Source organism: Bubalus bubalis, chromosome 4 (assembly GCF_019923935.1).
Source record: "Bubalus bubalis isolate 160015118507 breed Murrah chromosome 4, NDDB_SH_1, whole genome shotgun sequence".
Classification (NCBI taxonomy): Eukaryota; Metazoa; Chordata; class Mammalia; order Artiodactyla; family Bovidae; genus Bubalus; species Bubalus bubalis.
Genome location: NC_059160.1, coordinates 28,296,188 through 28,308,211, shown reverse-complemented (window position 1 = coordinate 28,308,211; position 12,024 = coordinate 28,296,188). Strand labels below are relative to the sequence as shown.

Below are 12,024 nucleotides of genomic sequence, written 5' to 3'. Positions count from 1 at the left end.
TACCACGCTCCTTCGCCCATGGGATTTTCCAGGCAAGAGTACTGGAGTGGGGTGCCATTGCCTTCTCCAAATAGTCTGTTAACTACTCCCATTATTTCACAGGACAGCAGGAGAGAGCTTTGAATTCCACTGAGATCCATCAATGGTTGCCTCTGAATATTAAGTAAAAGCCACCCTCTACACCCCTGGTGGCTCAGATGGTAAAGAGTCTGCCTGCAGTGTGGGAGACCTGGGTTCGATCCCTGTGTCAGGAAGATCTCCTGGAGAAGGAAATGGCAACCCACTCCAGTATTATTGCCTGGAGAATCCCATGGACAAAGGAACCTAGCAGGCTACAGTCAATGGGGTCACAAAGAGTCGTACACGACTGAGCTACTTCACTTTCACCCTCTACACCATGTCTTCAATGCCCTACTTGATCTGGCCTCCACCAAACTCTTCATCTTTCTTCCCTACAGTTCACCTCTCTTTATCCCATCTCCAAGCCCCAAGGCCTTCTTCTTGTCATTAGAATGCACCATGCTTAGTCTGTGCTCATGGCTGTTATTGTCCTCTCTTCCAGGAATAATCTTCTCATGGATCTTCACAAGGGGATCACTCACTATACAGCTGTCTCTCATTTCTTCCAGGAAGTCTCTCTAAAATATTGGATTGGCCAAAAAGTTCACTCAAGTTTCTTACAATGTTATGGAAAAACCTGAGTGAAATTTTTGGCCAACACAAATAGCATTCCTCGCGCAGTTACTTTCTATCCCAATTCTCAGCTTTTGTTTCTTAGTAAGAAATGAAACCCCTTGTTTCCTCATGTTATCTTCTTTGATGTCTGTTATCCCTACTAGAAAGAGGTCAGGGTTTGTATTTGCTTCCTCCACTGTTGTATCCTCAGAGTTTTGAATGGTAGTTGCTTACTGAATATTTTTGGAATGATTCAAGCCTAACTTAGTCAGGAAGTGTGCTCATTTTAAGTGTACTCATGTAGACCAGGGTGGTGATTGCTATGGGCAAGGTACCAGCTGTATTGAGACCATGAGCTCTGTTCTCACTGTCCATTCAAAGTTTATAAGAAAATGAAAATACCATGTTTCAAACAGTTCAGACCAAAACAGGAATATGATCCTGTGAGAGAAGGCCAATTTAATTCCCTAACAATTTGAGGAAACCTAATTTTTTCCATTAGGGCTTTCCAGGTGGCTTGGTAGTAAAGAATCTGCCTGCCAATGCAGGAGACACAGGAGGCAAGGCTTTGATCCCTGGGTCAGGAAGATCTCCTAGAGTAGGAAATGGCAACCTGCTCCAGTATTCTTGCCTGGAAAATTCCATGGACAGAGGAGCCTGGAGGATTACAGTCCTTGGGGTCACAAAAAGTTGGACATGACTGAGCGACTGAGTGTGTGCGCACACACACACACAGAAACACAATTTGTTCCATTAATAATCTATTGAGAAAACTCTTTCCTTAAATATTATTAGCTATATAATCATGTTTATGTTATCTTAGGGGATTTGAGAGATGTGGAGCAACTCATCTCCCGGGTTGCTATGCTGTTACATGTTATAGATCACTTCAGGAGACTGCTTAATTACTACAATAAACATGATTTGAGCACTGACCTTTTTATCCCTCCAAATGTTTGCGCATGACCCAGGAATTTTCCAAAGTCAATATGAAACATGTGGCCTGACTTTGTCAGCATGATATTGTCGTTGTGTCGGTCGCAGACTCCTAGGATGAATGTTACCACACACCAGCCAGCACAGGAATAGAAGAAGTTCCTTAAGACCTAATCAGTTGAAAAACAGTAACACAAAAGTAATATAAACACAAATGAGCAAACACAGTGGTAATGGTAAAAGTATGATAAAAAACAGAATTATATCATCTGGAACCAATTCTGCATCTCAGTTGAGAAGATATGATTAAATGGTTGGTTCTTGATATGCTACAGAAGAAGGTGAAGCAGGCTGTTCTTTGGCTCAATGAATGTTTTTGTTGAAATGGGAGAAAATATCTTTCATTCAATTAAAGCTGATTTTCATAGTTTATTCATAATGTGATTTTTTAATGTTACAGTTGCACAAGAGTGGATTACTTTTTTCAAGGTAAAAGAAGAAGGAACAATATGGCTCAATGTTGCCTGCTGCTACTGCTAAGTCGCTTCAGTCGTGTCCAACTCTGTGCGACCCCATAGATGGCAGCCCACCAGGCTCCGCCATCCCTGGGATTCTCCAGGCAAGAACACTATTGCCTAGTCCTATAGAAATGTAAAATATCAATTTTTGAATATTTGAAGTTTTTACACAAAATAAACTATATTGAGATGTCTGATCCCTTACAAATATATTATCCAAAGGGTTTGGTACAGTATATACCTGTGCGGGTGGAAGAAGTTTCCATTAAGTCAGCTGTGGCTTACATTTCTTTAATGAACACAGGCTTCTTGCCAAAGTTCCTTTTTCTACAAAAAATTTGTTTCCTGGGTATACATCATTTTGATGGATGATGGGACGATGAGTGTAACCATGGTGCAACCATGAGTGAGGCTGAGCCACACGTGTGGACCTCCTCAGCTAGCGGCTGACCCTTGGGAAGGGAAGTCTATGTGGTTGGACTACATGCCGGGTCAGTTCCAGGTATCCCAAGTGCCTTAATTTGTCTGTCTTGATTTTCTTTACTTATAAAGATAATAAAATATGTCTTTCACATGGTACTTATGAACATTAAATGTATGTGGAAACACTTCAAACAATACAACCTCAGGGTTTGTGCCTAACTCAAGTTTCAATTTTGGGAATGGGTAAAAAATAGATTCAAGATAATTTAATCTAATTCTTTGTTATTTGAACTCCCAAACCTGTATTTTGCTGTATTCCATGACTCATCTGGTAAAGAATCTGCCTGCAATGCAGGAGACCTGGGTTCAATCCCTGGGTTGGGAAGATTCCCTGGAGAAGGAAAAGGCTACCCACTCCAGTATTCTGGCCTGGGGAATTCCATGGACTGTATAGTCCATGGGGTTGCAACGAGTTGGACATGATTGAGCGACTTTCACTGACTCACTCAATCTCATAGAAGTCTGGAGTAGATTAAATCTTGGGTCTCTCTTTCCTGTCCCAGGCCAACTAGGGTGACTAAACCTCCCAGTTTGCCTAGGCCTGAGGAGTTTCCTAGAATGAAGGATGTTTAGGGCTCAAGATGGTTCTGAGCAAATCTGATGCTGGCCCATATTACATCTTTGTGTGAATCAGCATAAAGGTGTCCCTAGCTCTCTAGGGGACCTAGCTGTACCAGTTCATGCTTTGGCAAGTGGGGCAAGGCCTGGCTCTGGTCAACTCATTCTTTCATCTAGGAGCCCTGGTTGAGGGCAGAATCTGAACACGGTACACTGCAGGCTAGATGCCAGGGTAAAGTGGGAAAAATTTTTGTGGTCAAATGGAATATTACATTTTGTAAATTCTGAGATATAAAAAATGAAAACTCTATTATGCATTCTGAAAATATTAAAAGAATAAGGCATGAGAAAAGAACTTGGCAGAAGAAAATACATTGCAAAGGAAGGAGGGGGATTTCTAGAAATTATAGATTGTGGACAAATAGGCAGAGGTAACTTAGAGAAGGTAGTTTCAAGAAGCATCATCTCATGTGAGACTGCTGTAAGAGGGGCAGCTAAGTCTCTATTGATAGCCCAGATTTTCCACCCAGAGGAAAAACCAAACACAGAAATTTTTACCGAGTTAACATACCAGTCCCTTGGACTGAAAGAAGATCAAACCAGTCAATCCTAAAGAAAATCAACCCTAAATATTCATTGGTAGGACTGATGCCAAAGCTGAAGTTCCCAATTCTTTGGCCACGTAATGCGAAGAGGAGTTGCATCATTGGAAAAGACCCTGGTGCCAGGAAAGATTGAAGGCAGGAGGAGAAGGGTGTGGCAGAGGATGAGATGGTTAGATAGCATCACCAATTCAAAGGACACGAATTTGAGCAAACTCCAGGAGACAGTGAAGGACAGGGAAGTCTAGCATATGGCAGTCCATAGGGTCAAAAAGGGTCAGAAATGGCTTAATGATTGAACAATGACAACAATATACCATTTAAAGTGTGTTGTTATTACTAGGCTGATGACTGAGTGAATTAGAACTCCAGAGAACTCAAGAACTCAAGAGAACTCGATTTATTTTTTCATAAATCAGAATATCTCTACCATTCTATCATATATGAAATGAGTCGCCAGTCCAGGTTCGATGCACGATACTGGATGCTTGGGGCTGGTGCACTGGGACGACCCAGAGGGATGATATGGGAAGAGAGGAAGGAGGAGGGTTCAGAGTGGGGAACACATGTATACCTGTGGTGGATTCATTTTGATATATGGCAAAACCAATACTATATTGTAAAGTTAAAAAATAAAATAAAATAAAAAAAAATAAAAAAAATAAAGTGCTCTGAAAGAAAAAAAAAAAATCAGACTATCTAATGAGCCAGTGTATATCCTTATTTAAGTACATCATTTAAAATTAGCTACAGAAGAACAAACCTTTTCATAATCTGCCTTTAAAGGGTTGTGCTGACTGAACCATTTTTTGATTGTATTTTCTTTCAGGGGTCCTATCGGTCCAAAACAGCGATGGATTTTTGCTAGGGTTACAGCATCAGGCACCATCTGCACCAACCCTGGGTGATAAAAAAGAGATTATGGAAACAGCTCTTTCTCTGCAGGATGAAGGATACTTAGGAAATGCATTTTGATCTAGGTAACAACAACAACAGTTGCTAGCATGACTTGGATTACCCCCTCACCCCACTTTTTTTCTTTTTTCAAATTTTCTTTTCTGAAGGAGTCTTACCTAGATGGTATTCCTTCTAATTTTTCCTAAATCCTGGGGAGTGATGAGGCTACTCGTATTTGGTCAGATGTATCAGAAGCGTCTATTACTACTAGATGCTTAGATGTTCCATTAAAACAAGAGTAGAGAGTCAATCTAGATGGTCTCCCAGAAACCTCACTGAGTCAACAGAGTAGTGAATTAATTAATGTATGGCTTGTGCATTCATTTACAGTTTAAAGGAAGACATTTATACTTGTATAACAAGCACATTTATGAAATAAGTGAATCTAATATAATCTACATGACAAATATTTCAAATCTACTGTAAAATCAATGTTCAGGTTAATAAAAGCTTCACTTACCAGTTTCACTTCTAGGAGTGAACAGAGTAACTCTGCAGTAAACATGTACAGAGCCACTTGCTCCTTCCTTCTCAGTCAATATTAAAGGGAAACTATGATAATTTTTTAAGGGAACATTGGTTGAACTTCAATAGGACCTTTGACCCACTAACCATCAAGGCTTCTTTTCACTGTGTTCCTAAAGCTATTGGAATGTAAATATTTTCAAACCTTCTGATTTTTATTATGTACAGAATAGCAATTTAAACCCAGTATTTAAAATTCTCCTAGGAATAATGCCCAAAAAACAACCTGTAATCTACAGTTCTGTAAATAAAGTCATTGAAAGAAATTAGAGTTGAGAATTTCTGATTTCCACAATCTTTGACAGCTGCAAGAGCTGCAAACACAAATGCCCAAAGGGATCAGGGATATAAATGTAACTATATGAAAAGAGAGACAGTGAAGTTTTAAAAATTGACTGTTTCATGTCTACCTTAAAAATTTTCAAATTAAACGACAAATGAGTAGATCATAGTAATGGTAGGCAGAACACTTCTCTGTGTTGTATTTGGCCAGTGGCAGCTGGTTGTAGCCTTCGTCTCTCTCTCTCTTTCTCTCTCTCTCTTTATTTTATTTATTTATTTTTTTGCAGCCTTAATCTTGTAATATTCAATAGCCCAGCCCTGGGGTGACCATTAGGCATCTACATTGCTGGATCAGAGAGAAACTTAAAACATGGAGAGTGGGAATAGAATGCTACAAAAAATAACATATTAAAATCAATTTGTTGAAAACAAAAAAGAAGGAAATGTAACACCCCAGAGATAAATCCTGGTCATATCTTTAATATCATTTCTCCCTCTCTGCCTGACAGTATTTGGCTCTTGTGCAGGTATTCCCTTGCTTATAGAGATAGTGAATGTAAGACTTAACATTTGATAGTAATATAATTACTTTGGAAACAGTAATATAATTCCTTTTTCCAACCCTGAAATTTTCCTTCATTCTCCCAGTTCCTCCATCTAACACTTTCTAACAGAAAACCATGGCACCTGGTTCCATGGTGCTTCATCACCACCTCGCATTTGTTGTTGTTCAGTCACTCAGTCATATCTGACTCTTTGTGACCCCATGGACTATAGCCCACCAGGCTCCTCTGTCCATGGGATTTCCCAGGCAAGAATACTGAGTGGGTTACCATTTCCTTCTCCAGGGGGTCTTCTTGACTTAGGAATCAAACCAGCATCTCCTGCATTGGCAGGCAATTCTTTACCACTGAGCCACCAGGGAAGGCCCTGTGCATCTGACCACACCCCAGACTAGGACATGGATTAGTGCACCCTTAGATATGGTACTGCAGCAAAGTCAGTTATGCTTCAGACCTCATTTGTCTTCAGGGAATTAATCATTGCTAAATCCCAAGTCATTTATCATAAGTCTTTCATTGCTGACTACCCAGAAAACTTTGTACCTCATTTATAACAATCATGGTGGGTAAATTCTGCCCATTAATTCAAACCATAATTTACATTTTTATACATTTTAAGCTACTGTGTATTATACACCTTTTAAACACTTCTAGCACAATTCTGTGCACATTGGGTAACATGTGTGGCTCCAATCACATAGTTCTGTAATATAGCATTTCTCAAAATTTAATGCCCATGTGTATTGCCTGAGGATCTTGTCAAAATGTAGGTTATGGTTCAGTAGGGTGGAAGTGGGACCTGAGATTCTGAATTTCTAACAAGTTCACAGATGATGTCATGTTGCTGGTCCGCAGGTCACACTTTAAGTAGCAAGGTTCTTATGGAGAAAACTTTTTAAGATGATATCATACAAGCTGTGCATGCATGCTTAATCATTAAATCATGTCTGACTCTTTGCAGCCCTATGGACTATAGCCTGCCAGGTTCCTCTGTCCATGGGATTTCTCAGGTAATAATATTGGAGTGGGTTTCCATTTCCTTCTCCAGGGGATCTTTCTGACTTAGGGACTGAACTCACATCTCCTGCATTGGTAGATGGGTTCTCTACCACTGAGCCACCAGGGAAGCCCCTATCACAGAAGGTGAAAGTGAACTCAGTCATGTCCGACTCTTTGTGACCCCATGGACTGTAGCCTACCAGGCTCCTCCCTCCATGGGATTCTCCAGGCAAGAGTACTGGAGTGGGTTGCCATTTCCTTCTCCAGGGGATCTTCCCGAGCCAGGGATTGAACCCAGGTCTCCCGCATTCCAGGCAGAGGCTTTAACCTCTGAGCCATCACAGAAGGTAGTGTTTCTCAAAAAAAGGTGCCTGAGAAACACTAGCAGCTTTTTGTAATCATTGAGACTGAGCCTCTCCACCTTCCATTCCCCTCCTCACCCCTGCCCAGTGGAGAGCTTGATTTAGTAACCTGGCTGGATCCTAGATGTAACTGCTCCAATTTTCCTAAGTAACTTTTATCCCATCAAATCTGGAGCAAATTTGGAGCAATGAAATAGATCCTAAAGAAATTTTATCTGCTCTGATAATCTCTCCCAAAGTTCCTACAACACCATATCCCAAGTGGTCATAAGAATTAACAATAATGTTGACAAAGTTATATTAACTTGTGGCCTGGAGTACACTCTCCTTAAGACCAACAGCCCTGTTTAGGTCATTTTAGTATTCCCGATCTTACTTTGTGACAGGTGTCCCCAGTGGTTCAGCAGTAAAGAATCCGACTGCAATGCCAGAGATGCAGGAGACATGGGTTTGATCCCTGTGTCAGGAAGATCCCCCAGAGAAGGGGATGGCAACCTACACCAGTATTCTTGCTTGGAGAATGCCATGAACAGAGGAGCCTGGCAGGTTACAGTCCATAGTGTCGCAAAGCGTCGGATACTAGGGACTTAACACACATGCATTTTACTTTGTGACATTTCTTGAGAACAGTAGATATTCAATAACCCTTGGAACCTGATTAAAAATGGAACCTAAATGCCTAAAAAAAAGACATTTGCTTTAATGGTGGCCATTTCTGTGGAAGAAGTATTTTTCCATTATAATCTTAAAACTAAAGAAATTGTTGGTAGATAGTGGGGATGGGGAAGAATAACTTGTTTGCCTAATCATATCTGTAACTTTGGGCAAGTCTAGAGTTATTTTTGCTGAATTATTTTATAAAAGTTAAAAGTTTTAGTCTCCATTACATTCCTATGATTGTAAACAGATAAACAAAGAGATGGAATTGAAGAATTCCACTGAGGTTATTGCTGTATTCAATTTCTGAATAAAAAGTAATCTGTGTGAAATCAAGAAGCTCAGCTTGGCTCATCTAAGCCTTAGCTCATTCTTACCCTTTCAACATATTAAGATATGAAAGAATTAGGTCATTTATGTGAGAAAAGGGAGAATAAAACTGAAGGAAGGAATAAGGATCTCTGAGTAGCAGTAATAAAAGGCTTTCAGGATTTAGAACGTTAGAAGTTCAGAAGTGATATACTTGGCATGGAAACAAGGGCCCTATTATTAGAATCAAAATAATTGGGCAGTTTGACTTGTAACAGTAACCCTGAACTATCTAGCTGCAAGTTAACTAGGAGATGCTTCCATGTTTAGCTTTTAAATTCTTGAATCTCAGTTGGCTGGAGGACTGAGCCTAGTGATGGGACCCCAGGAACTGGAGGGTGCCTGGAGACAGTAACAGTTTTTCTTTTAAGATGATGGGTTTAAACTGTAGTTCTGTCAGAATTAAATACAACAACAACAACATAATCCCTTTTCCAATTCTATGATTATTTTATCCCTTTGTTTATGCAGATAAATCTTCTATGCTGCTGCTGACAAGTGTTCAGTTTTGTCTGACTCTTTGCAACCCCATGGACTGTAGCCCTGCCAGGCTCCTCTGTCCATGGGGTTTTCCAGGCAAGAATACTGGAGTGGGTTGCCATTTCCTTCTCCAGGGGATCTTGGCAACCCATGGATTGAACTTGGGTCTCTTGTGTCTGCTGTACTGGCAGCAGATTCCTTAGCACTAGTATCACCTGGGAAGCCCGTATCTTCTATATTTTATACCAATTAATTTAATGAAATTTTAAGTGGCAGTCACCACATGTAAAAAAATTATGATACTTTAGAAATTATTTCTTCAATTTAGCATGATTGTAATTAAGTACAACTTTTACTTCTGATGTCTGCTTATTTGTATGGATCCTCAACATTTTATTTTCATTGAAAATGTGTACATATGTAACTATATTTCCATATTAATGTCTTGGCTTTTATAAAGAAAAATGCTGAAGTAAGTTCAAAGTTTGCATATAGATCATCTTAGATTGTTGATATCACACTTTACTCAAAAGTCTTTCAGAAACTAAGTGCATGTTTATAACTTATTTAGAATTTTCAGAACTCCTTTAAGTGTTTGCAACTTTGTAAATTTTGTCTTAATTGGAAATAATTGTAATTTTTATGAATAAGCAGACCTTTCTGTTATCAGCTTAAAAAAGAGAAAAAATATGAAAATGTAAATGTAGATAATCCTTAAAGACACTCAAAAGAATATTACAGTTAACATTTGAGTTGTCAGAGTCCTGATTAATATTTAGGAGGACATTATGCTTTATATAAATCATCTTTGCTTATTGTTTTTGAAACTAATTCTTTTTTTTTTTTTTCTTAAAGAAGAATGACTATGTTTGGGGCTTCCCAGGTGGTGCTAGTGATAAAGAACCCGCCTGCCAAAGCAGAAGATATAAGAGATGCAAGTTCGATCCCTGGGTTGGGAAGATCCTCTGGAGAAGGAGGAAATGGCAACCCACTCCAGGATCCTTGCCCGGAGAATCCCATGGACAGAGAAGCCTGGCAGGCTACAGTCCATAGAGCCACAAAGAGTAAGACATGACTAAAGTGACTTTAGTCACTTGATGATATTAAATCATCTTGGCTTATTGTTTTTGAAACTAATTCTTTGTAAAAAAAAAAACAAAACAAAACAAAAAGAATAACTATGTTTAGTTCTTTGGATTTTAAAATTTGTCATCTAAAATGAAAGTTGTAGAAAGTCTGAGGACATAGTACCAATAAATGTATGAGATAAGTAATGTAAGTCAGCTTTCTAATCTATACTGACCTTGGCCTTTTCCCGTGGATAGACATCTATAAATGATCATTTGCATATCCAGACCCTCCTGCAGCCAAATATTGTCCATCACTTGAATAATCTGCAGAACAAGCATATCCTGACGGAGATCATCTCCAGCCTGTTAGAAACAAAATTATAGACTCTGGGTTTCTCCTTGAATTCCATTGAAAGTTTTCAACAACAGTATATGTCATTTCCTTCTCTGAATAACTTTCCAACCTGACTTAGGGTGGTTTCAGTTGTTCTGTTAGCACTAAGAGTACCCTGTGTTTCTGATAGAAGATCAAAGAAAATAAGAGCTTTCTTTTAAATGATTATAGAAGCTTCAGTCAACAAATTAGAAGTGTCTTGGAATGTTGTTGTTCCCTGATAACAATCTTTCAATTTACTATCATGTGCAGCCTCTTAACCTCAAAGTCTGGTGAAGAGAGGCTAGACAAAGGTTCATCAAAATTTCAAACTCAGCCAAGTGACATCTCTTTCAAAGGGAAACATATTTGATGTGCTACACGTTTATATACTGATACACAGTTATATTACCTGGAGCTTCTTGACTGGGAGTATAAATAGCACATATATGATTCATCAGACTTTGACTCATTGGCTTCTCTTACTTTGAAGGCAGTTACAAAGTTTTCAGAATAAATGGCCTTTGATAACAAGAAATCATAAACGGGTGATTTTCTAGCATAGGTGAAGGAAATGGAAAATGCCCAAAGGGGAAGGACAGTTCTATGCTATTAACTACTAAGAGGCTCAGTTTTGAAAATGCTTTCTAAATTATATTCAGAAGATTGTGCCATGATGAGATTTTGTGTGGTTCTTTTTCCTTCACCAAAAATGCAGTGCTGGGAGAACTCTTAATGCTTGAGGTTACACAGATCACAGCAAAAATATGGGTGTACTAATAAGTGTGATCCTTAAACTAGTCAGAATTGAATACAAATTCCACTCTGAGACCTTGTTTTCTGGTTTGGCTGAGTCATTTAACACATTAATTGAATGACTGGCAAATGTTTCCTTTATTCCTACTGAACTGTATGTAACTTTTTACTCTACTGTCCCATGGGATTCATGATAAAGCCTGATATGGCCCATATTTATGTTTTATTTTAAAAGGAGACAACAACCCAAATTACTAAAATAAGCAAGTGCTCACTAAGAAGAATTTTATGTTAAATCATATCATTTGAGTTGCAGCTGATTTTGATTCAAATTTAATATGGAGGCCAAAAGACTTCCCCCCCTAGAAACTTACCACAATTCTGCTTTCTGTACTACTCAAAAGTGATCATATAATTTCATTTATTGAAACATACCTCCTGGAGTTTTGCACTGAAGATTCATTGGCTTTGAGCCAGTAATGTTGGATTTATTGCCAATCATAGTAGGGCATGTACTATAATTCTGTGAAAACGTGGAATCGAAAATAACTGGCAGCCTCTGTGCTGTTGCCAGAGGAATAGAGCTATACTAATTTATTTTTCTGAGTAATAAATCAATAGTCCTATCTATGGGATCAATTTGATGTTTCAGGAGAGCTACTGTACCTTAAAAATGACACTGATGTTTTTGCCCATTGGATTGGCATTAATGAAGGTAATCTTCAACGGCAAAGCATTAGATGTGAAATATGAACACGCCTACAGGACAAAAGGAAGAGAAATATGGTGAGCAAAATAAAGCAAAAAGAACAGTTTGAAATCATGGCCCCAGCGGAATCTGTTATATGAGCAAATATAA

At 38.8% G+C, this 12,024-nt stretch overlaps 1 protein-coding gene across 8 annotated transcripts in view; it reads right to left on the bottom strand.

The window, feature by feature from the left end:
* PIK3C2G (phosphatidylinositol-4-phosphate 3-kinase catalytic subunit type 2 gamma) overlaps positions 1-12,024 on the bottom strand; it is a 504,349-nt gene that overhangs the window by 179,025 nt on the left and 313,300 nt on the right. For all 8 annotated transcript variants that reach the window (XM_044941205.2, XM_044941209.2, XM_044941210.2 and 5 more), the window contains 4 exons: positions 11,832-11,924; positions 10,270-10,399; positions 4,536-4,672; positions 1,612-1,781 (listed from right to left, as the gene is read on the bottom strand). In XM_044941205.2, the coding sequence (XP_044797140.2) occupies positions 1,612-1,781; positions 4,536-4,672; positions 10,270-10,399; positions 11,832-11,924 (530 nt within the window). The remainder of the gene's footprint in view (positions 1-1,611; positions 1,782-4,535; positions 4,673-10,269; positions 10,400-11,831; positions 11,925-12,024) is intronic.